The 26,442-nt window shown below is 40.9% G+C and overlaps 1 protein-coding gene across 1 annotated transcript in view; it reads right to left on the bottom strand.

The window, feature by feature from the left end:
- Positions 1-308: 308 nt before the first annotated feature.
- Positions 309-26,442, bottom strand: part of KIAA1244 (KIAA1244 ortholog) — a gene marked incomplete at its 5' end in the record, with an annotated part of 87,624 nt that continues 61,490 nt past the window's right edge. The window contains 17 exons of the mRNA XM_009695477.1: positions 309-500; positions 1,265-2,495; positions 6,006-6,136; positions 7,733-7,864; positions 8,503-8,605; positions 9,237-9,351; positions 9,785-9,961; positions 10,513-10,641; positions 13,290-13,434; positions 15,011-15,114; positions 17,395-17,517; positions 18,624-18,768; positions 19,144-19,323; positions 20,950-21,095; positions 22,688-22,821; positions 25,016-25,330; positions 25,940-26,090. Of these exons, the coding sequence (XP_009693779.1) occupies positions 309-500; positions 1,265-2,495; positions 6,006-6,136; positions 7,733-7,864; positions 8,503-8,605; positions 9,237-9,351; positions 9,785-9,961; positions 10,513-10,641; positions 13,290-13,434; positions 15,011-15,114; positions 17,395-17,517; positions 18,624-18,768; positions 19,144-19,323; positions 20,950-21,095; positions 22,688-22,821; positions 25,016-25,330; positions 25,940-26,090 (3,653 nt within the window). The remainder of the gene's footprint in view (positions 501-1,264; positions 2,496-6,005; positions 6,137-7,732; positions 7,865-8,502; positions 8,606-9,236; positions 9,352-9,784; positions 9,962-10,512; positions 10,642-13,289; positions 13,435-15,010; positions 15,115-17,394; positions 17,518-18,623; positions 18,769-19,143; positions 19,324-20,949; positions 21,096-22,687; positions 22,822-25,015; positions 25,331-25,939; positions 26,091-26,442) is intronic.

Below are 26,442 nucleotides of genomic sequence, written 5' to 3'. Positions count from 1 at the left end.
CTGTTGCAGTCACAAATTTAAATGAAAATGAAGGCTACTGAAATGTATCACTCCTTTAGGTACCAGCCTGATTTACTGGCATTTTCTGAGTTCTGGGGCCATTCTAGATTCCCCCTGGACAAACTCATGCTTTGCCTCCTTTGCTAGTGTGAGTGAGGGGGGGACAGTCTCAATGGATGGAGGATATACATCAACAGCTCATTGTTTCTTAATTTATCACCAACAAATAGGCAATTAATGAACCCCAAATACTTCTTTGCTGTATACCTTGGATGTCTTCTCCCCTTTGCAACAGAGCACAGCTAGGTTTAAACGATGATATCATAAACTCGGCCCACTCTTCCCAGCCATTCCCGTACTGCCTGGCGGACACGGATATCTGTCACGTGGCAAGTTAGCTGGCTGATACAGGGGAACACCGCTGGCTGCAGGGCTGTGAAAGTTTGGTCTGGCAGGGCCTGAATCTGGTTGAGAACTGTCAGCACCATGTTGGTCCATGCCTACAAAAAAATTGGATATGAAAAAAGACTCTTTAGAAGACCTTTCTAAATAGATGAACCCTTTGGTCGAGGCAGAAAATTAGGTATCTGGTGATTACAGCCTTGTGAAGAGGACTGAGCAATGCCAGCGTATTCATTTAACGTTCACTGTGCCTTCCTCCTTCACATTCAGTACTGTAAGTCATTGTTTGACTTTGTACGGCAGGTATCATGCTCACTCTTCATCACCTTTTATTTCATCCCACAGCGAACAAAGACTTTCAAGTTTGATGCTTTGAACAGATTGGTTCACTTGGACATGCAAGCAGCAAGTTTCTGTTTAGCAACAGAGCCCACTACTTCTGCTGTGGAATTAACAAAAAAACCATTAAGTACAAAAGCACTGTGACAAGCAGCATGACACTTTCAAAAGCCTGAAGTGGGCTAGAGCCATTAGCGGTAAGCAACGAGTTCACTGAAGGCTGTTAGTTCCTAGTCCTAAGTGCAGCTTTGGCCCCAGTCACAGAAGCACCCTTGAAAGCTGTACTAGTATGGGCCTGATAACGCTTCCCTGAAGACTGATTTTCTTTTGATAGGACAGAACCAGGTTTTTATCAGTGCCAGCTACTGAAATATTCAGTCCTCATCATGACGACTTCTTTATGTAATGAAGACATTTAATGAAGAGATTATAATCACTATAAAAAAAAGCAATAGAAAAAAATATTTGTAGGTATCTTTTTAATTATTGCTATCATTATTAGCATTCTACAAGTATGTCCTACCTGTATCTGGGCCTCAGCATCCCTAACAGATATATTCAGGGAGCTGACTGTGGATCCTGAGCGTGGTCTCTTCTCTTGTCTCAGGATCTCTGGACCAGCACTGAATGAATGCCTCATTTGACCTTGATCTATAAGATGTTGTGGCCGCTGGAGAATGGGCGAGTCTGGCCCTCTTGAACCCAGGAGCTCCCCTTTCTTTTCCACTTTGACCTCTTTGGTGAAGGATGTCATGGCCTGTTGCTGCTTTCTTTTCTTGTACTCTGTCATGAGCTTGGAGATAGTTTTGTCAGTGGCTATGGTGTAGATCTTGTTGCCAGCACTCTCCCACCATTCTTTTTTCCTGGTTTGCTCTTTTTTCTCTGGTTTAGGACTTAGGGGTGGGGGTAGCAGCAACATTTCTCCACTCCCTCCTCGGGGTGTCAGGCTGTCTCCCAGTTGGTCCCTGATTTGACTCCGGTCATCTTCTGATGGTGTGTCCTTCCCAGATTGCCCTCCGGTCGATGGAGTGGAGGTTTCTGAGTGGAAGGATGGTAACATGAAGAAAGGGTCGCCTTTGAACACTGGGGGCTCCTCTACATTATTCTCCAGGTCCAGATGCATCTGGATATAGTTGTTGCACAGCTCCATACACAGCTTATGAAGCCGCTTGATTAGCCATCCCCAGTCCGCGTTGCTGACAGGCTGTACGCTCAGAGACGGTATTCGAGCTCTCCACTGTCTCTTCTCCTTCCCTCGTGGGGGACTGACCTGGGCAGTTTCTTCAAAAATGTCTTCATCTTCTGAAGAACACTGCTGTGACGAGTCTGTGCTTCTCTCATCGTCTTCAAAGAGGATCTTTTTCACTTGCTCTGCAGTGATGTTCTCCTGGTTTGTCAGGATTGCACAAACCAAAGCATGGAAGTAGATGTTGAAGCTCATTGCTGACTGGCGATACAAGTTGGCAGCTCCACTAATGCCAGACACTTTTTTTAGCAAACACTTCAACCCAGGTCTGGTGTCAAACTCTCTGGCTGTTCTATAGGAGTCCAGCAGTAAGTCAAAGATGACAGCCAGGTTTTGCATGGAGATGTACCTGAGAAAACCAGCCAACTTGTTTTCTGGTACTTGTATTGTCATTTTCTCCTCCAAGTTAGAAGGGCCTTTCACAAATTCTTCCAGTAAGATGTCATATAAATTCTGGAGCAGTACTTGGTGGGACAGCAAGCTCACCACTATTGTCCTGAAAGGAATACTTGGTAAACCAAGCATGGGAAGTAAAAAAAATAAATAATTAAAATGGTGCATTGTGCTTTTATTAGAAGTACAAGAATACTTCGTATTTCAGAATCTAACATGAAAGGTGAAAATGAAAGGCCAAATTTTCACAGCCTTGTTACAAAAAAGTCAAGGAAAATGAAGTTGTCTAGAATGGTCTTTCAGTTATTCTTTCAAACACTTTCTGAGAAGGGAAGACACTTACATTGGTTAAGAAAAATAACTGTCCACAGCAAGCACACAGCAGGCACTTGTGCAGAGGTGGTTTTAAAACAAACCTCTATTATCATTTTTGTCCTTCTCTCCAGAGATGTCTAACACTGAGGGATTAAATATTCTGTGTTTCAATTTCATGGCAGCTGCAAGTACTCTCATCATTTCAGCTTGCTATAACTGAGGAATTTGTTAACACACAAGTTATGCAGCACTTCTGCCACTGGTCCCTGAACTTCAGCTAAGTTGAAACATCCTTAAAATTCCTCCACTAGTATTTCAGCCAACCTTAACTTTGCCATGACAAATTGAGGCCAAAACCAGTTTACTACTCGGTTTCCATTTCTACTAATGCCAGGAGTACTTCTTAAAAATAAAACAGAAAGACCAACCAACCAACACAAAACCATCAGCGGTGCAATGGAGCATGCAAAGAAGCTTAAGCCTTGCTGAAGGCACATTTCACTGTTTGCTCTTAAGACTTCAACTTGAACGCTGAGAGCCTAGCATAGAAATATCTATTCCTAATCCTGCTTCTCACATATAATACTGGGTGATTCTTAGCTGTGCTCCTGTTAGAGAGATGCTGTGAGTTGTTCTAGATCTCACTGATATTTTATTTGCACAAGGAACCCAGGAAGGCCAATTCTTCCAACCAAAGTTTTCAGGTCATTCACCAGTAAACAACATTGACGGACTTATAGACAAGGGAGGCTAGGAAGAAAAGGTGGACAGGACTGATGTTTGGTATCTCATGGATTTAAAATTATAAACCGTGAAACCTATCTTAAGGCATTTAAAAAAAAGTCTTTGCATAAGATTACAGCAGCGATGTTTTAAATGGAGCTGATGCTTTGGTATACATAGTAATACTTGTTTTGATTTAGGGAACTATAATGGGTTGCATTTTAATTAGCACTGCTATCAAGTAAGGAAGATACTTTTCAGTTCGCTTGCAATGCTGAAGTTTTAGGTCTAAGTCAAAGTGAATCTTCACGTAACATGAGACGTTCAGTTGTAGACCTTTAATTTTTTGTTGCAAAAATTATTCTGCTTTCATTAAACAACTTTCAAAAGTGTTTTCAAAGTACCAAAACAAAAAGTCAATTTTTTGGTTTTTTTTGAGAAATCATATCAAAACTCAGTTTTGAGAATGCAACAATAAAAAAGAAGTCAGCAAACCTGTGCCTGTCAGGTTAATTTACCTATGTCAGTTCACTTACTGTGACGCAGCTGTCAGTGCTGATACATCAGTAAAATTTAGTAGTCTTATTATATGACAGTGCTAAAATCTTGATGATTAATACATACATTGGAGCTCTTTATGGGGAAGTAGTTTTCTGCTGTAAGAATCATTAGAGGCTCTAACTCAGAAAAGCTCTTAAGAGCATGTATAAAGTTAAATGAGTGCTTGCATTGATTTCCAGAGACTAATCCTGTTCCAAAAGCAGGATCAGAATGAAGGAGATCTCCTTTCCTTGTAATAGCCAAAAAGGCTATTTACAAGGCCAGTTGAAAGTACTGCTCAATTCCAAAAGAAACTAGTACAGAACTATAGGTGAAAACACACAATGCCAAAGCTGGTTAAGGATAGTATTTTCTTATCTTGCCCAAAGTTGCAAACTGAAATATACTATTACTTTTTAGGAAGAAGAAAAGCTCCCTTACCCCAGCTTCCTGTGAAACGATGCAGCATTAAGGAAACAAAAGCAAAAAGGGAGAAGAAAAACCCCACTAAGGTTAAAGTAAAACTTTTGAAAGGCCACAGTTAGTACCATGCAAGACCAGCATATTACTACACTGCTGTAGCAAATAATATGAAAAACAGTGGCACAGTCAACTTTTGAGCCCTGTTTTGGCGAAAAATGAGCTTTGCTGGGGTAACATTTGCCTATTGGCATATACACTTTTTGCAGTTGTTTAGACAAAGCGCAGCGTGAGAGCATTCAGGGTTTGTATTAATTGCAAGCTTTATTTATTTATTTGTTTGTTTAAAGATCCAGCCTGTTAGATTGCATGGCCTTATGTGCCAGTCTTTTGCTTTGCATTCATTATAACAAGAAGAACGATCTGCAAACCTTTGGATAAAGCAAGATATTTTCCCACCACGAAGGAAGGGTTTAGACCACGATCTCAACCTTTCTTTGTCTCTGTGCAGGGCCCTGTTCTCTGAACGCGAGGCAACAGAGCACCTGCTCTTGGGGGAACTTCTGTAGGGCTGTGTAAGAATAGAGACATCTTCCATGGTCTTTCTTCCTGTCCGTCCAAAGGACCATCACATTCTGGCTCCTTGTTGCAAGGAATAGTTTAGAGTGAGAATGCCTGAATTGGTACAGAAGCAGGTTTGGTATCTAGTAAAAGACAATTTCATGCCACGTATTGCATACCTTGCAATACAAACACAAACCCTGAATGCAGAATTCTAATTCTTGGCCCTACTGATATTACAGCAGTTGTTTAAACAACCGAGTGCAAGCAAAAGGAAATATTCTTTGACAGGATCAGCCTGTCATGCAAAGGCATGAGCTTCTGATGTGGTAACATATAGAAGGACTTCTACAAAAATAAAGTGCCAAGCAAAAACAATGTTCCCTAGATCAGTATGTTGACCGTTTCACAGCTTTGGATGTGTTCTCTTCAATTTATATTGCTCCAGTTCATCCATTAACTTTTTCTACCTTGTTAATCCAGTAATACTGAATTTAAAAGAGCATTAATGAAGCAGACATTATTTAATTTGCTCCGTATTATGACAAACGTAACAGTACTTCCAAAGCTTTCTTCAAACTGCTATTTTTAACTCCACTGCTTAAAGAAAAGAATCTCAATGTTGGAAAGATTTTCCTAGTCTTTCCTATGAGACTTCTTTTCTTAATTTAATCTGCATATCCCCTACCTGAAGGCTTCGTGTCACCTTATGTATCCTTCAGGCATTTGTAACCTACCAATTTTTACTATCTATTAGAAGTGTTTTCCTTATTTATGTTTCTAAGGGCCACATTATAGACCCTGACACAGGCTTGTCTATGACTGTGACAGCTCTTGCATGTGCCTGCTCACCAGCATATGATCATGGGAACATTTGGAGAGCAGACAGGAGTAACCTATTATCTCCTGTGTCACAAAACCTCATTTTTATTTGATCGGTGAATTTCATTTTTTTGATGACCCCTATGGAGAGGGATGGTTTGCCAGACTTGGTTCACATCTCTGCCAGCCTGACGATATTTTTATCTTGCTTTTAATGACACAGTATTTTCCTGAGAAGATTTACCTTCTCTGGGTATGCCCATTTGGTTTCTTATCTGGCGGCAGATCAATGACGAGCACGCATGACTGGGCATGTTCAAACCCTTCCTTGTTGCTAGGGGTCTTTGGGGAGCACTGAGTCTCCAGCATGAAGACCTAGAAAACAACAAGTTACATAAAACAATCAGTTTAGCACTTGCACTGGGTCCTTGGGGGGGGCCAAGTCCTTGAGAATAGAATTTCCTGCATTGTGAAAGATCTGTTGCGACGACTTATTTTATAGAGATGTCGAGAATGCAAGGTATCCCCCCAGGCAGACCTTCCCTGGAACACACTGCTTTGGTAAAACAGCCTCAGAGCCACGGGCTACCTCCAGACACCCAGCAGGGCACAGGGTGAACAGACATCTTTTTCTTTGAACTTGTATAAGGCGTAATAGCAAACGCCAAAACAAGCTTTCTGCTGTCTGTATACTACTAACAGAAAATATCATGTATAGTGGAGACAAGGGCCTGTTTGCATAGTTAGCCTGTTGTACCTAGAAAGGTTGGTCATTGGAAGGGTTATTTTCAGCCATGAAGATACAAGAGACATCTAACTTGCAATTCTTTGGGTGGGAAATGGGGAAACAACTCTGAGTTGCTATAGCGTTGTTTTGTAGCTTAGCAGTTGGGTCAAATCCCTACTGAGAAGGACTCAGGGAGTGCCACTGATAGCATCTACAAGAAAAGTATAAATGTCACATTTGCGACTTTCTTGAGTTCTGCATCTTTAAAACTTAATTTAAAACATTTTTTGGTATTCAAACAAAGTCTGCCTCTGCCACATTATTTGTGATCACAAATCCTGGTTGGTGTGTCTCAGATTGTCAAGCAGTACCAGGGTGTGATTAATCAAGCCAGAAATTGCCACCAAACATCTGTTGGCTCTTTTAATCTAGCTGCTTTCCCATGCTGAAACTGTCATACAGTATTTACGGTTTTATGGCATCCACAGGTCATTAAGTTCAGTCTGCCATATTTCAAGGAACTTGTTTCATATAACCACTTTCATAAAACGAACAACCTCCACTGTAGACAAAAGGACCCTGAGAAGGTTGTCTCCAAGCTTGCTCTGCTGATTAGGAGTTAGGGGTGAGCTCTAAATCATTTGTTAAATGTCAGCATTATCCTCTAGTTCTCAGTAACTACTTTTCTTCTCTGCAATCTATACCCAGGTATTTATAGCGAAAAAAACCTGCATTCCTCTTCAAACTCTGCTTTGATCGGTTGAACAAATCTTGTTTTTCTAGTTTCATATCACAGTCTCTGTTCTAGTGCATTTTTTGTCCTTTGAATTTATTGTTCCTTAACAGAGTAATCAGAAAGGTATATGATATTCTAGATGAGGATTCATAGTGACACTATTATTTCCCTTTCTCTATCAGAAACATTTCCACTGATGTATGCTAGGGTTGCCATTTTTAAAGCGACACTACACAATAGATTCATCATCAGTCCTCCTCAGGTACCTACACATCTTCCCCCACCCTAGGCATTCCTAATTCCTACTTACAGGGGGACAGTTTCAAAGGTTTTTTCCTAGTTTTTATTACTTTTTCTCAATATTACTGTTAGACAAATAAATGTTAGTCTGGTGATGAATCTTTGCCCATAGGGTTTGTGAGGAAGGTGGTGATAAAGATGTACTTTCATAAAGAAAAGCCCCAAGTGTAAAAGGTTCTCTGACTTCCCCTGAAACATCAGTCAGTACCTGTTGTGCCATGGCTCTGATTCTCCAGTATTCAGCTTCAGCGCTTGGCGAGAGGGAAGGGGCTGCCACCTTCACTTCACAGGCATCTCCACTAAAGCTTTCAGAACCACTGTGGAAATAGCCCAACAGGTTCTATAGAGAGACACAACATCAGACTTTCACTGTGCGTTAAACGAAGTCAGTGACTGTAGCGGTGTCCAGCCTGCTTGTGTGTAATACAAGATTCTGTCTCATCTGTCCCATTACCATTAGCCCGTCACCTGCTATTTAGCATTTGATGTATCTGACACAAAGGCATTACAACTTCTTATGTACTCTGGGCTGTTACGACTTAACAGGATTTTTTGTTACAAGAAAGACAGTGAGTTGAGAAATAATCTATATGGAGCATGCAGCTACAGGATCAAGTACACAATTTCGTCTTCTATCTAGTTTTAGCCAGTCCAGAGGAAGAAATGGATCAAAAAGTAAGTTTTCACCTACTTAACTCTTCTGATTTCACACTGGCAAGGCAATTTAAAATAAGTCTGGACTGTTAGCAACTAGCTTTGTCTGTACATGTTTAGAAAAACTGATTTCAATCTCCATTGTTGATCCAAGACCTTTCATTGTGAATTGACAAAATAACAAAAGCTACCACATAATCCTTATGTTTTTTTCCCTGGCTCTGTACCCAAAAACTTTTCTGAAAAAGCAAAAGCAACCTGTCAAAAGTTAGAGTCTATAACTAGCGTGATCACGTTTTGACTGTCAGCAAAAAGGCAGTTTACCTTTACTGGCTCCAGAGTGGCAGAGAACGCATCCTGCAAGGCACAACATGCAAGCCTCCACATCTCTTCAGTAAAAACAGGCCCTGCTGTCACTAACACGTACCTGCAAGGACACAGGAAAACGTTACCATGTTCAAGAAGGAACTAGACAATTCTTACTTGTAATGGGAGAAGGTTGAAAACAGAACAAAAGGCCTACTCAGCAGCTAATGATATCGACTCTCCTCAGTTGTTATCCTGACCTAATTTTGTAATTACGCTGTAGTTTTGACTTTTTTTTTTTCCCCTTTGCTTTTCCTCTTTAAGTAGTCATCTTCCCAGGACAAGAACCATACGTGTAACTATACAATGCAGTGCTTATTTTGATTATGACTGTAATAACCTGAAGACTGTGAAAGGTATTAATTACCTCTAAAGACCCGTGAATTCCAACAGAAAGACCCTTGATTATTTTTCCTAAGGATTAATTACTGACTAACTGCATGCAGGCAATGTACAAGTGCTTTTTATGGGAGTCATACACATAGTAATTCCTAAAATCACAGGTTCTGAAGCAGATCAAAAACAGCACGAAAAAGTTAGCAAGTCTAAAATTTATTGTTCAAATAACAAGAGATAGATATATCGTAGATTTCTTTTGAGATGTTAGCCAACTTAATCAGTCCACAAGTTCTTCTAAGATATAAAAGACGTCTTTTTTTGAATATGCTAACAGAGTGAACAGACTATGTTACCTGATACAAGAGCAGCCAACTCTGGAAATAATTTCTGTTGGTTCTGCTACACAGGCTACCAGCAACTTGAAAAGATCTTTCAGCATAGTATTGATCATATTTTCATAACCAATATCTGTAAGGAAAAGACACAGATTGGTTTTAGCATCATTGCCTTTTCATCATAATTAGAGATAAATAGCCTTGCTACATACTGCTATTCAGAGTCTTTGCAAAACCAAATTATTTTTATGAAGCTATCACTAGAGTTCAGTTTTGAAACGTGCATCACATCAAACTGAAATAAGAACAATGCTTTTGATGTTAACGATATAAAATGCCTGGAATTAAGTGGTACTGGAGAAATTCTGTTAGATCCTGTGTCTGATATTCTAGTTCTTTATGATCAAAATCTTAGTGTCTTCTTTTGGAAAATACAATAATTTTCAACCCTCCTGCTCTTATTTTATGCTTGAGCAACCAAAAAGCAATGAAACCACCTCCCCAAGTAGCTGTTCAGTAACACGCCACTGATGACTGTCAGGAGATGTGACAGTACAATGACATACCTGAGTGTATGAAATTTTGAATGTGCTCCACTACAAGTTCACAGGAAAGGCCAATGGCATGCTTGAAATTAGCAGATGCCACATCCCAGTAAGAATGGTCACCGTGGCTGCGATGGAGCCAAAGAGACATCGTAGGAAGAAGAAGATGTACAACTGCATAAATGCCAAATCCTGGTCCTTAAAATAAAGACAATGATGGTTGTATATTTTTGCTTACAAAGCCTACATGCACAGTAAATTTACTAAGTTGTTCCAAGCTTGAGGCCAGGGGTGATGCTAAAGAAAGCAGGTTCTGAAACTTTTTTTGTGGGATGAGAGGGGTAAGCAGTTTTGGATCTAGTTGTGAGGTAGTATATGAACATTTGGCCAAATGTTCACCTGCTGTCTTTCCCAGCAGGTCTACAGGATCATATAGTTTTCTTTTTCCATTTCCCGGACACCAGGCAAAGGTATTGATGTCCTAGCCACAGAAAAGAGTACTGCACCTCTTTAATTGTGCAATAAACGTAACAGTATGTTCAACACACTCTTACAAGATGCCTTTTGTCAACACAGAACAATGCACTAACTGGAACAACAGATCATGCTCTAAGAAAAATCCCTTTCCACTTGAGAATATCTCTGTGCAGCTGTAGCATGAGTAACACACTTTACAGAAGTGGTTCAGGATTCTAAGAGGTTCAGGTCAGGCCTCTACTAGCTCACATTTTATCAAGCCCTTTCATTACCAGGAGTCTTGGCAACGTCCCTCAGCAATTCAAAGAGCAGATCCAAAGTAGGAGGCTGGTGCTGACGAGGACAGTTGGATATGGCAGTTGTTAATTCTTCCAGCAGAATAATCCAGACATTGATAAGGCCTACAAGTAAGGAAACAAAGATTAAAAACCATGAGTGAGATACTGCATTGACCACAGGTGGAACGTGCCCTCAGAAAGTGATGAGGCTAAGAAATTAATTAACTTAAAGATCATGGGTTCTTGCATGTTCACTGTTGCTGTCTAATGGCTGTGGGCAATAGCAGTTTTTGAAATGATGGTCCCCTTTTCCTTCCCTTTTTATTAAGTTTGTGTTTTGTCCCATCCTTCATCCTCCACATACACCTTGTTCTGGTCTTCTTTCTTAGTTTACTACTCCCACTAGTCCAGTCTCTTTAATCTTGGGTGGGTTTTTTTTTAATTATTTTTTTAATGGGACATTTTACACATCTTACTACCATTGCAAATGCTGCCCAGAATGGATTTTACTCATTTAGGTTTTGCTTTTAGGTAAGGATCCTAAGGTGACTAGTCATAATTTAACTGGCTTTATTTGGTACCCAGAATTGAACAGTAACCATGCCTCATGAATTATCATCAGGCTGCTTCACACGTCATCTTTAGATGTTAAGAGGTCACAGATAGAAAAGTATTAAATGTGGATACAGCAGAGCTGGACAACTAGCAGAACAGCCATTAGTTAGGATACAGGTAGTACTGTGAGTTCATATCTACATTAGCAAACATGTATCCCCTAAAAGATTATGGGATACAACTAGTTTTCACTATAATTCTGAAGATGGTTAGGAACTGCTAACCCTTTAATTTTTCACAGATCACTTAAGTGATTGCTTAAGTACTTGCTAGTTCCCCACGATATTATACTCATAATGCTCCTGCAATGTATAGTGTTATTCTTGAGCTAAGTCTCCTTAAAAGGCTATGGGCTTATGAGGCTAAAACAGATTTTACTTTGGTTCACTAATAAGCTCATCTTCTCTGCAACTGGTAGCCATGCTGATGTAGTCTGTGTCTGCATGATGCTTGCTGGCTAACTATACTCAAAAGGTTGCAAGGGAACTTTGTTTAAGATGCACCGAGTTTGCTAACTGCAAGAGTCTTCCTGAGAATCATGGAAAAAACAGTGAAATCATTACTTAGTAACTGGGCGATCATTTATTTATTCACCCCACTTCCCCAGGGCAGTATGTATGGTGACACTGTTTGGAGTCATACAGACTTCAATGATGTTTCTAGATGAGGAAACAGCAAAAATCACTCAGCACGAAATCCGGGTATCTTCAAATCTGGAAGAACGGAGCATCTTTTAGAAACACTCTCTTGAAGAGTTTGGCATGGAATCAAATACACTGCATCACCATATGGCAAAGTAGGCTAAAACATTTTGCCCCATCTTGGTACTGACTTTCAGCACCAGAGTGCCAGGTGAAGCACTGTTTTCTGTCTTTGTAAAGTCAGTTTGCCTAGCAATGTTCCAATACCAGCTAAATAAAAATTGGGTGAAAGTTTCAGTGCTTAGCCCTGACAAGAACCAAATCAGAAGGTTTCCTTGCTGCAGGGTGGCTTTCTGTTCACAGCAAGCAAGATACTGATAGGTAGAGCCACTTCAGATCAGTAGGCAAGTGGTGCTCACCTGAGGTAGGGAGACCCTAGGTCAAGTCCCAAGTCTGACTCAAAGCAGAGACTTCAGTGACTTGGGTCTCCCACATCCCAGGTGAACATCCTAAAATTTCTAGAGAGAAAAAAACCCAAACACAGAAAGAAGAAAGTAAAATTTTTTTAAAAAACAAACAAATGAAAACCCAGGATCTGTGGTTTGCTTTTTTCAGAGAGCAGTTTTTCCTCTCCTTTATTCAGGGTAGCAGTGGAACAGGACAATCCACGTGATGGAAAAGCCCAGATAAAAGTAGGTACCAAGAGTCATTCTGGTGAGGCATGTGAATGAAATGCGTTGGAGTCAGCCTGCTTTCTGCCTGCTTGGAGCCAGCTCTTCACAGGGGCAGCCAGGTCAGAACAGCTCAGTAGTTCAGATATTCAGAAGTGACCGTACTGCTTCGAAGAGCCGTCGTGAGTCCAGAAGCAGTAACGCTACATTCCTCTACTGCTTGGCTCCACATGGATCTAGTTAGTCAAACACCTGATTAATTCACAATCTATGTAAGCCACACAAATAATCAGGAGACAAACGCTGTTTGTTTTTCTGGAGGTCATAGCGCTTTTTATGGAGTTTAGATATACACCATTTAGTTCAACAGACCACAGGACATAAGTTTGGAAACATATCTAAACAAGTATTCTTTATCTTTCCAAACTCTTAACTCAACGCTGATATTTTTTCTGTTAAAGGCATGCCTGCCTACACCAACTTTAAAAGGTTTTCACTCCTTTACTTCAGCTGTGGTCTTTTTGTGTTAGCACTCAGAAATACATACTGCTTGTATTATGAATATCAGGATATTTAAAACATTATTAATTAAAATATTATTATCTTGTCCCAAGAGACGGGTTGTATTTTTCTCCTATATAAGCTGTATCTTTTAACATAAAAAAGGTGACATGACTGAACTTGCAAGCTCTGTGTGCGCACGTGTGTGTGTGTAGACAACAGGGAGACAATAAACCACGAAGTTTTTCCGCTCCTTTTTGCTTTCAGCAGTTGGCAAAATTTACAGTGAGATGCGGAAAAAGCGATTGATTAATTCCGCATTTACTACTTTCAGTGCACTTACCAGTGTCGTCATCAAAGTCAGAAAGGATGCACTCAATACCATCCTCACTGCTGGCTGACTGCTCCTGCACTCTTCGGGGCAAGTTAACCAGCCGGCCACTGAGGAAGATGGGTTTCAAGGGCATTTTATAGATTTTGGCTAACAACTTGGTGGGGAGGAGAGAAAGAGGGGAAAAAAAGAGAAGACAATATATAATATATATGGGAATATATATGGGAAAATATAAATATATACAGGAAAGTTTTTAAAAGCTATCACATACAACACAGATATGTAAAATAAAATAAAAGCTATGAAAGCAGCAGAATGTCAGCACCTGTTCTGTTCAACCAGCTATAAACACAACTAGAGGCCAGAAGTCTTCTGTTCACTGACAAGTAAGGGGTCGTGGGGAGAAAGAGAGGGAAAAAAGGAATTTAAATAACATATTTTTGGGAAGGGAGTGTGCTTCCTCCTCATCTGTGAAAGACAAATGTTACTACTTGCTGATGGCACCTACGACCTAAGAAGCTCCATTAGCTGTACACAGAATATTCTGCAGCTCTGAAAGACTAAGAAAATATTGATAAAAGGACCTGTACAGGTTTACTTCAGAGCTTCATTGTCCAGGTTGTCCATTACACAACAAATACAAACTTTGCAGAATTGTGCTATAGCTGGGCTGTCACCAGTGTTTTACCCGGCCCTTCTAAAGTAAACCATGTATTTACAATATACAGATAGGATTTCTTTTTAGTCATTTCTGTTCTTCTTCTACTGGCAAGTTAAAAGGTATAACAAGATAAAAATGGTTGCTTTTTTAAAGAGAAGAAAATATTTCTGCCTTGCTGTGGGCTGGGGTTTGTAATGATGAGGAAGAACGATGTGATGCACATAGTGTATAGATGGAACATACATTAGATATACACAGAGATACTCATTAAATTTTTTAAGGTAAACATGATAGCAAGTACAGTTTGATATGTCTGCTGTTCGTTATTCTGAGCTGCCTTATTCTTTCCTTCTCCTCTCCATCTGTGCACTGGATCCACCCATTATCTCTGAATTTAGATATAAGTCCTTTCAGCTATGGTAATACCCTTTGTTATGCATTTGTATTGTACCCAGAAAAAACATGGCCTGGGTCCAAACAAAAAGACCTGCAGGTACTACAGAAATGCAAACAACACTATAAAATCAGACAAAAAACATCCTAATAACCCTGGATAATAATCTGGGCTATGTGCAAGGAGATTACAGGAAACATGCCAGCATTCTAGTTGTTAGAGATTTGCCCTCAGCTTCAGATATGTTTTCATGTTACAGATAAGCTGCTGTGTGTTTTAGAGGGTGTAACCTGTTGCTCTTCTTAAGCTCTAAGAATTCTCAGGGTTGGTTTTTCGTTTTCTCCTTCATTCTCAACACTGTTTACCGTAACTGTTTAAACAAGAATGAATGTAGCTTTGAATATGTTATGACTAGGTTTTGAACATTCACGTTTTCCCACATGCTCCTTGGGCCTGAATGTTTTTATCTCCTCAGTTTTCCCACTGTTAGCTGGCCTAGAAGGTATGAGATTCCTTCGGATCACCACTCTCCATCTGGCAGTGGGGGTTATTACCACCAGGCTTACCACAGATTCTGCTGTCTTCACAGAAACCATCTGACCATTGATGCAAAGCCTGGAGGTTCGAACTGTTTCCTAGGCCAGGTTAGTGCCTGTATAAGATTGTTCATCGTACCTGAGAACATCTCCTGAGGTAATCAAGCGCGGGAAGGCACAAGTCTGTAGATGCAGATCCTGATCCTGGCACACAGTCACCCATCTCCTTACAATCTACTTCCCCTGGGGAAAGGAAAGGCAGCATTGGGAAGGACAGAAGAGAAACAAACCTAGCGTTAGTTTTCCTTTTTCATTCAGTTGTGCCCTAATCTCTGAATAGAATCCTTCGTTTGATCTTATCAGATGACAATCAGATGATTCTCATGCAAACAATACAGTAATATTGGTCACATTTTATACATGGACTTATACAGGAATAAATGCTTTAACAAATGCATGCTTATTTAATAACTCTTTAGTAGAGCCTTTGGGAGTTCTTATAATCATACCTTATAGTCACCTGTCATATCGACTCCACTTTTTTCCATAGGTGTATGAATTGCTCATATTCACCTTGTCCTCAATTTAATATACCCATTTTTTTTTCTATTCGTTTGCACCCCCGTGCCCTGGAAAATTCTTCTACCACAAGCTCTTTCTTTTAGTTTATCTGGTCCTTAAATACACCATTTTATATTTTGTGCGACAATATCTCCTTCTGCTGTCTAATTCAGGTGTCAAGGTCTCACAGTTTCAACTGTATGATACCCTCAGGCTCTAGTGTCTCAGTATCACAAGTATTACTAACCTGGTGGCATCAGCAGATGCCTACTTTTAGGTCGGCTTCACGAAGCGTATTTATTAAACAAGCAGATCAGTTCTAAGGTGTCCTGTTGCAGAGCTCCTCCCTGGATAACTCCATTCACTCCAGCATTTTCCCAGTCTGCACAGTCTGTTTTCCTCCCCTCCACCAACATTCTGCCCACCCTAGAATACTTGGCTCACAACCATTTTTCCAGTTTAGCCAAATACTACCCATTCAGTGCCAAATCTGAAGCTTTACTAAATGCCTACATACATGGAACATTTTATTGCCTTAAAAGCTCTTCCTCTCATAAAAAACACACGATAAATATTAAATCCTTTTATTAAATCCTACTTTATTCTCCTTTCATTACATTCATTTGCTTTTTCCATGCCCTTAACTACTCCCTCCATAATGTATCCTAAAGTCTTATCTACCATTGAGATCAGCCAAGTCAGCCAGTGACGTTTGAATCCTTTAGCTTTATGTTAAAATGCACATAAATGGTAGTGTATTTGCCTTTGCTCAGTACTGAAGTATCCCATAGTCCTACTACCTTTAATAAAAAAAAAAAAAAAAAAAAAAATCTTGCTTTTTGACATGTGACCATAAAGGGGACAAACTTATCTCATGAAAGTAAGAAACCTAAAGAAACGTAAGAAAGCCTTTTAAGTCCTGCAGAAGTAACATGAGTTCCCTTTACTGGTACTGGACATGCAAGTTTGTTTCTCCTTTGTAGTAGTAATTACAATTCCCGTCTGTCATCACAAGCTGAATTCTGCCCCCATTGAAATTGATGGTGAAATAGCTTAGTAAGACAAGAGTAACATTAAAGACTAGATCAGTTGCAGTTAGGTGCTTCATTTAAATCAGAGTTGCTTACAGACCTAGCTACTTCTGTGAATGAATATACATACAAAAACCAAAAGCCCCATTTTACCTCTCATTAGAAGTTTTGCAATTCACATAAGAAAAAAAAAAAAAAATCATTGCCACAGTTCAATGAAAAGTGTCAAATTCTAACAATCAAGGTAAGCCAGAGGAACACGAACATGGGGGCAGAACGACCCAACACCATTTGCCTTTGTTCTGAAGTTTGGTGAAGCACCACAACTCTGTAGGGTCACCTTGACTTGACATGCCTGGTCTCCGCTGCCCTCAGTAACACATCACCAAAACTAATCATGGGGACGGAGGGTTGTTAGTTGCAACGCTCATGACCTCACTGATAGGTTTTCGGCGTTGCCTGTGCCAAACTACTGCTGCTGAGGTGGGCAAGGGTAGAAAGGAGCCACGTGGCTTTGACCGCTGAATGTAAAACATGCCCTGTTCTGTTGCAGACAATCCGTGCTGTCACTGCACAATGCCAGGCCATTTCTGCAAGATTCTGGGTTTTGGTTTTTTGTTTCTTTTTTTTATTATTTAAATGAATATAAGCAAGTGCTGATGCAAATTAAGATCAAATGAAGCAGACATTTAATAGTGAGATGCATCTTTGCTGCTATAACAACTTAAAGAACTGATAGCATTAAAAATGTTACTGAACTAATCCCTTGGTCTTGCTTTTATTTTATTAAAGCATCCTGGACTCCATTTCTTCACTGCCTCTCTCTTCCCTACCGTACTATGTATTATTACATAACTGAATTCTCCTCTTCTGCAGGATCAAGTTGACACATCATGACTTAATAGGATAAAAGGAAAATAAAAATATTTACCCAGTCCTTTGACAAACTTCATAAGGCACATAATATAACTGGTGGCGGCATTGGCAAAGACCTGGATGCTGTCTGTGTTTAGAAATGCTTCAAAGACATCAAACACTGGAGCCTGGCGTTTCCCTGTGGAAATAACAAGGTGAGAACTCTTCCCCATGCCCCATAAAGGTGATTATCCAAGAGTTTTTCAACAATTTAACTGAATCTGTAGAACCTTTTCTGGGCAGACACAGACATTCTTAGAAATAAAACCTTCTCTTGCTCCTGAGGCAACTCGTGTAGCCCTTCATACAGACTCTCTCCTTTACCTTAGCTATGAAAAATATCAGCTTATGCTTGCCCAAATGGTAAAAGCAGGTTTGAGCTCTTCAACTCAGCTGAGTAGCTAACACTTCTGTTTGGTGGAGGTTTCTGGTTTAGTTCTTGATAACTGTCAGTCACGTGGAAAACTATTCAGACTATACAGTAACAAAATAGCCTTGCTTTTCCCAAGTAGATCATCAGTCTTCAAAAGCTGTACACCTTTGCATTTTGCTATTGATCATAATAGTCTGAAAGACAAAATTTAGGAGGAAACCATATCCCTTACATGTGTCTTGTAACATTTAAAAATGCCTTCTAATAGGACAAAAGAACAGATTAAAGCACAGATTATCCCACATTACCCAGTTTCCATACAAGCAAACATCTCTGGGAGGGATGCAGAATCATTCCTACAACAAACTTGGTTTGTAATAGTGCTAGCAATTTGAAGCCTTGTGATTAAGTGGCCGGACAAGCACTTGCCTAGATTATCACACTGAGTTACCCTGATGTATAAAAGCAATAGGTTTCACACAGTGAGACAGACAGTCCACGTGACATGTGGTTGTTGTATACAGGATGCTCTCCTTTCTCTAGCAGAACAGTGACCAGGGCCCAGCCAAGCTCAGGACTCCTTCACTATTGTTTTGCTCAAAAATATTTAAATAGATTTGAAGCATTTCTTTTGCATTCTACTCATCTGCCAGGATCAACGGATGAAAAGTCAGAACAATACCTCTGCTTTCCCTCCCAGCCCAACTAATAACCCAGATACTTCAGTACAGTCCTGGAGTATTGCAGTGCCACTGCTAAGTGCCACTGTTCAGGTAGGGCATTTAAATATATTGAATTAGTTACTGTGTCCCCAAGGAGTAAGACAGGGAAACAAATGCACATATGAAACAGTCGGTGCTGCAAGTCCTTACCCATAGAATATTCTCCTACAAGGTACTCTTTAACTTCTGACTTGCTGCTGCTGTGCACTGTTTCCAGGGCACTGAAGAGGGGTCTCCATCCTGACTGGATCTGGGTAGAACACATTTCCACCAGCTCTCCTATAGAGGTGACCACCTGCAGACAGCGTAGGAGAGGTTAAAAGAATAAAACCAAAAATCAGAACTGATATACAGATGGACCTTCAGAAGGAATGAGGATAGCTTTAAACACATTCCTAGATTTCACTATGTCAGTATAGACTAATTTATTTTTTTTTTTAGATAATATAAAAGTTTTATTTAATTGCTTTAAAGCCAGGTGTACTGTCTCTGTGCTCTACCACAATGCCGGCTTAGGTAGGCAGAGCCCTCCTGATTCCTTGAAGATGATTAAGGGGCACAATTCAAAGGGAATTTGGGAAACACTCTCAAGTGGACCAAGAGCACTCTGGAGACCATCCTTCTTATGGATATGGCAGGCCAAATACAGACACCCTGAGGGCTGACTTGCCTGGTCTTGGACATCCTCATCACACAGCTCTAGCTGCATGATACGCTCAAAGGGGCGGAAAAGCGCCTCATTAAAGTGAAAATGAGAAGGCTCATTCCAGTCCGTCAGCACTTCAGTGAGGATGTCATGGATGAAGGAGACAGCCTTCCGAGACACGTGTCTCTCCTTATGACAGGCAGCCTGCAGGGAAAGAAGGAGTATTAGAGTTTGTCCAAGCACAAAATTTGCTTTTAGTGAGACACTTTTAAGGGAGGTAAGCACTTCATGTTGCCGAACCCTAAAAATGGCTTCACCGCAACGTGACTAGGGACCCCACTGCAACGAAAATGAGGGAGTACTGCCGTGGAAACAGATGGCTGAGACTCTGAGCTGCTTGGAGTCCCACAGATGTATGAAGGTTTGCTGACAATTCAAAAAGCACAGAGTTAAAAAGAAATAAATTAAATAGTAAAATCCATACAACAGAACTCGTCTGAAATGTTGTCTTTTGTTCCTACCATGTGACCATTATTTCCCTTCAAAAAGGTAGTTTCTGCATATATTCACCATACCTATCTCTGCATGACCAAACTCACTTTTTATTTGGCTATTTATGGAACTTAAAGTGAGAAGGTTCTCATCAGTTTTGGAAGAGCTATTAAAAAATTAAACACCAGTGAATCTGGATATAAAGTTAGTGTTTTGAGCAACTGTGCAGGTTATGTGAAATTCTGTCCTTTCCCTGATGTTGCTCCTTCCCAGTAACGCTTCATCTGCACTGAAGTCAACCAAAAAGAATGACCAGCCCTGCATTCTAAAAACATGGAAGGTACTTAAAGTACCAAGTTTACTTGGTAAACTTTTACCAACTCAAGATTAAATTGGCTTGGGATCTTAAAAGACTTAAAAGCGTTCAAAACATTAAAAGTATTTAAAGTGGTCTCAGGCTGGCATCGAAAGGCAAGAGACACATTAGTTTTCAAGATAAAGGGCTGTTAAGGCATACAACAGAACTATTCTCTGCTATTTCTACTTCACTTAGAGGGATTCCACTGAGACCTCTCAATGTCTGAACTCCGCTGCAAGACAGTCCACACATTTTCTTGAGTCAATGAAATGAGTGCTATAGCAATTTACCGAACAGCTCATCTTAAAACTCCAGAGAAGCATGGTCCCTATAGACCATGGCAGATGACACCACACACCTCACCAACAGGAAGGAAGGAAGTACTGCACATTTATTCATACCAATGATACAAATCAAAGAGCTCTGAGAAGTCAAGACACCAGCATTTCACCAGATAAGACGCAAAGTTTGGCTGAGGAAAGGTCATTTGTTATGACCGAAATCCATTATGTGGCTGCTACTGGTGTGCCACTGACCAGGGTCCACAAGAAGAAGGAAAGGGAAAAACGTCACCGTCTTCCCAGATGATCTGGCTTTATGTGGGAAAAGAAAGCCTGCATCCTTTTATGGGAAGACTTGCAAGGATGCAGACCTTGACTGGGAACACAGGCAGATGGAGGAGTTACTTGTAACCTCTTAGGGTGGTTTCAGTTTTCTCACCACAGGCACACATGGGAAGCATCATATCGCAAAAATCCAACACACTGTCCCTGGACCTGCCCATTTCAGTTACTTAAAAGTGCGCTCCTCAGTGGCAGTATCACAATATATGACACAGTATATACCACACCCCCACAGAAATGCAACCAGATTTGACAATGTTGAGGGATGATACACATTTTAACAGCTATCAAGCCTTCTCCAGCTTTTTCAGCTTTGCCATCTCTCGTATACATTCCCATTTTCTCCCCCACTCCTACCTCTACAAGGTGAGGTGCCACCAGGCTCCAGCAGCGCATGAGGTGGAGCAACGGGCGAGATTTACTCCTTACAATTCTGAGCATGGCATCGCCAAGTCGGAACAAGTGAAGTGCACTTCTCCTGTCCTGGGTAGATTTTACTTCACCTACAAGAAAGTATAAGAAAATAAATGAAGTATAAGATAATAAGCAGCAGCTGCTCCTCCATCTCTAGATGTCTAAACTGGAATTTAGATCAGGTTAGAAATTATTAGTATGAAGTCGGGGGACATGCACACCAGGGAGGGTGGTGGAGATATAAAAAGAACAAAAGAAAAAAAAAGAATCAGTGTAAAACACAGCCTACGCCTGTGTAGGTAAAAGAACTGGAGATGGATCCATGTTTAAGAACAACTTATTAAACACGCTTTATTTTGATTTAAGTGATCATTTTTTTTGGCAAACATTTTAAAGACAAAGGCTTGGACAAGTAGTGCAGAAAAGTTAAGCAAGGAGTTAATTAACTGCTACTAAGACCCAGTTGCAAAAGCCTTTGGTGACATCTGCAGGAAAGAATATAAACTGCAAATTATTTAGTTTTGTTTTGTCCTTTTGTACCTCATATCAAGCAAAGGATACGAAGCAGAGAATGTGAGAAAATACTTTTCTGTTCCCCAGCCAGTAACACTTGTTATTTCCTATTGAAAGGGATTCATCTTCCATTGCTCTTACAACATTTGGAAAGACACTTCATTCTCTCATTTAAAATACGCCGGTGCTTTTATCTCTAACAAAAGATGTTATCAGAGGGCACATAAGATTTAACATATTAAAAAAATGCACATTTAACATATTAAAAAAATGCAATTAATTGTTCTATCCTAATTTTAATTTCGTTATTACTAACTACTGTTGACTGACTACTACATAAATAAGAGGATCACTATTTATTAACAGTAAAGTGATGAATGCTGAGGCCTGGAGACAAGCAAGAGCAAAAAATGAACAACTTGAAGTGTCACATTGAGAAAACAACAAGTATCACTTCAGGGAGAGGGGAAACCGATTTTAATTGGTTTAATTGGAGACGTATACCAGATAAAACCCACGCCTGCCACAGGACAGAACAAAACCCGTATGACTAATTTAACTTCTAAAGGCACAGTGCAAATTGAAGTGAAATCTTTGGGTCCAATCCTTCCGTTCTATTTGAGACAGTGATAGAAATAATTTACAGGCTTTGTACTGTAAGGTATATGCTCCGCTCTGCTGGAGAAGAGCAAGCAGGACAAATCCCACTCCTTTATTTAACATTCCTCAGTTGTGTGCTTTGTTTGCTATCACTCATTTTCTGAACACTTCTGAGGTTATCCCACTGTCAAATGTCTAATCTAAATCCACTGTCTTAGGTCTACATTCACCCAAATCTCCTCATTGGATCAGGCTCCAAAATGGAGTTGTGATTAAATATCTGTGGATAATTAACACCCCCAAAGTCCAAGAACCAAATTAATGTCCTCTGAAGTGTTGTTTCATAGCAGGTGTGGATGTGGTCCCTGTCCAAAAAAAGTGCTCAACCTTTTCTAAAGACTTTGAATTGCTCCTACAGAAAGATCTTGTTACTAAACACTGTGTTTTATTTATAGCTTGAAATTTCAATTGGAAAAATTAAAACTGTAAGAATACAAAAGCAAGTCCTGTAAGCAGTAGAGTTGTATATGAGACACAGAACTCTGTAAGGGACCCTCAGGTGCCTTACCTGGCATTGCTAGGGAGTAATCAACTGTATCTGTGACTGAATGGAAGAGCTGAGCCTGAGAAGCCTTCTTAAGCTGGTAAAGGAAGCCTGCCAAGGCCATCAAGTTTAACTTGTCAGCAGCATCTTCAAAGAGCCTGTGAGTAAAAGAACAGAATCTAATTGAAAAATTCATGAGATGCAGACTTCAATGTGTATGTAAGACGAAAACTCTTCTCTGTACATGGCTGCTATGTCTTGCCTTTGGTGACACATTGGGTTATTGAGGGTTTTTTCATTTATACAGTGCTACAGAAAAACTTTGATCCAGAAGCTTTATTAACTGGAGGGTGGAAAGTAGGCTGCTGTAGGACCGACCAGAACCCTTGCAAGATTCAACTGTCGTACTAAAATAAAAAGTCACTTTTTCAAGGAATCAATGCTTCCCCATTACTGCACCTTAATGCTATAAGCAGTTCATGAACCAGTGTGAGAGACTGATTGAATAGACATTTGTCTCAAAGCTTGCTCAGGATTGCTTGCCGGCCTTGCAAAAATAACAACCCAGGAAGGCTGCTTATCTTGCTGATAACGGGACATTCCTCTGCCCTTCTTGCTGCGATAGCAGAAAACTCCCCTGCCTACCAGGCTGGCAACTCTGGAGACATCCAGGCTCAGTAACTTCAGCTGCAGCAATTCCAAGGCAAAAATTCTCAAAAGAAATTGAGTGTCTGTTAGAAACTAGATATTGGCTGAAATTCCAAGGACACTGTGAGACCTGAGGCATGGGATGTGTTGCTGCAAGCGGAGACAGCAACGACACGCCACCGCCGCCAGCCCCGGACTCCTCATAAAAGATCACAGAAACAAGTCGTGGTGCGCACCCTCCACCGAAGAAACTGTGGACAACGGGATGCCGCTGGATCCATGGTGGTGACTATCTCTTGCATACTTTCCTGAATACTTGCTAAGTCTTCTCTCTTAATAACTCCTACCTTTCCTATCACTCCAGTCTCTGTTGTGTATTCAATAAAGCAACCAAATTAGCGGCACCTGACCTCATTTGCATCTTAGTCTCACTCCTGGGATCACTATAAACCTCCCCTGAGTTCGACACTGGACAGGGACAACCAGTCATCCAAAAAACAGTAAGCATATTCCCAGTGCCCACAACATAGATCATCATAGCTTCACTGACACTGGAGTTACAGCCCCTTACATGAAAAACAAATGCATTCGAGTCTTAGACCTAAAGTTGCTGTACCTGAATTGCTGTTTTGGAATATAAACAAGAGTTGTTACTTTCAGCTGCAATGAGCTCTGAAGATTTAAGAGTCAAAATCTATACCCTTAAACCAGTAAACACGCTTACATAGGAAGTGGGTTCCACAGAGATTACAGTGAAATTTCACATGGTGCAGCCACACGTTGACACAAATACAATTTTCTGACATTGCTTTTCAAGAAAAATTTCCTATAGTCCTAGGAAACTGGGGATGGAGTCCTAATAACGTTCGCACTGAAGTAAAAGTGTGGAAATCAAACCTGCATTGTTTAAATTACAGTACTGCTATTCTCTAATCCTCAGAACCAAGTTGTATTGTGAGCTTCCTAAATAAAAGGTACTTTCCATGCAGAGTTAAACTCCGACAAGCAGTGTCAGTACGCATTACCTTTTCCTCTGAATATACAAGTAACACCCTCCTATGGGCAAAAATCAAGAAAGTAAAAGGTCAGCCGGAGAAAAAAGGGTTATTACAAGCATGCACATCAAGGAAATTTTCAACCCTAGCCTGGGCTGCTGAAAGAATATCAGAAAAGTGACAAAGTCTGTGACATATCAGTCTGCAGACCGTGTTGTAGGGACGTTTAACCTAGCCATTCCATGACCGTGCTTGGCGGTCCTTTCTCCTCCGGACACGCTGGGGCAGGCTGACAAGCTGTCCACGCAGTCCTGACAGAAGGAGCTGCTTTCTAACTGACACTGGTCATGTCACTCGGTCCCTTCCTGTCAGGACAAGACACCCACTTATTTTGTCTGCTTTAATGAACACAACAGATTAATTTACATGCAAGCAATACACCCACCACTCTCGGGATGCATTTGATTTACTTGGTATATTCACTGTTGTGCACAGACATACTCAGCCCAGTACCTGCAAGGCAGGAACTACAGAGATGCAGAAAATCAGGTCTTTGTGGAACTGCTGGTTGTGACGCACACGCAGCTCTTGTGAAACTCATGCAAGTGGCTGCAATGGACAAAGATCAGGCCCCACTGCACCACAGAAAGGTCCATTTTGGTCCTGTTTTGGGAACAAGGATTCTGGTTCCTGACAGCGCTGCTTTTACCTGTCAGCTTGCGTGGAAAGTGTGAGAACAGCCTTGGCAGCACTGGTCCCACAGAGCAGGCTACCTCCACGGAAGTCAAAAGCTCTGCCCTTACTGCTCTCCTTGATGAGTTCCTGGATAGAAACTGGCTGAATGACAGGATTGCTGCTGAGGGTGGTCTCTTGCTCGGGGGTCAGTGCCTGGGGAGAGTCCCCAGGCTCAGGGTCTGGGTGCAGCCCCCCGGGTGCCTGCTGTGACTGGGTGATGGTGAGGCAGGGCTGGGAAGCGCCATCACTGAAGTGGGTGTGCTCCAGCGTGCTGATGTACTCACACACCCTGGGAACAAACAGGAGAAGCAAAAGATGAATAAAACCTCCAAAACAACAACAACTTCTCCCCCCACTAATCACCAGGCTCGCTGGCGAAACGCTTGGGTCTGTACTCCAGAGGCGAGTCAGGACAGCGCAAGTGCAGCTCTCGGCTGCCCCACAGCCCCATCACTGTGAGAAGACAGCTTACATGGAGACCCACTGCCAATTCACAGGCACCGATTTCTACATCTGAACCAGATAAGATGCACAGGACATTTTCCTCAAACTGAAAAGAGACGATCTTTAACTCTCAGATTACACATAGATAACCTGTCTTCTTACATCCTTTGGCCTCCCATGTGCCTAGATAGCAAAGAGTTTAGCAGACGTGTGAAGAGCCCATTTAGGTTCCTGGGTCTGCCACAGTCTTCTGGTAACTTTGGAGTTTCTAAGCGTTGATTTTGTCTCTAACAAAACAGCACTGTCTTTCCTCTTACAGATACCGGCAGTTAATTCACTCTGACCCTGTTCGTACAGAACACTCCCAGAGCACGTGAAGCCCTTTTTTTCTCAGTCTGTTACTTTCAGGCAACACAGTATAAATTCTGCTGCTTTTGGGAAAGCTGGTGAGTACCTGAACACATGAGGCCAACAATCCTGATTGTGGCTTCCCATTTCCAGGCCCACATTAAGGACTGCATCCATACACAAAACATGAGCAGTGTGCAGGCAGACTCCCTGCACTTTCCCCATCTGCTCCAATTTCTGCTCCACTTTCTGTTTCACTGCAGCGTGAAAAATAAAAAACAACATTAGCTTCTCCAGCTTTTCAACAAACACCGGTTTGCGTATAGGGCAATGGCACAGGTATACAGCCTGAAAGCTATAAGAGAATGTGGATTTTAAACAAAAAACAAATCAGAGAAACCCATTTCTTCCTAATAACATAAGGCAGTTTTAAAATTAAAATCCCTTTGACTGATCTTATATACGTGAAAAAAAAAAAAATCAATGCCAGATTGACACCCTCCACCCCCAAATTCACATCTTGTTGCCCACAGAACAGACGCAGATTGCCAGTGATATTACATGTTTCTCTTTGGAGCTGGCTGGCTGTATATTTATTTATTTTTACCA

Source organism: Cariama cristata, unplaced genomic scaffold (assembly GCF_000690535.1).
Source record: "Cariama cristata isolate BGI_N322 unplaced genomic scaffold, ASM69053v1 scaffold1702, whole genome shotgun sequence".
Lineage (NCBI taxonomy): Eukaryota > Metazoa > Chordata > Aves > Cariamiformes > Cariamidae > Cariama > Cariama cristata.
The sequence above is the reverse complement of the archived record's forward strand: the minus strand, read 5'-3'. Positions and strand labels throughout refer to the sequence as shown.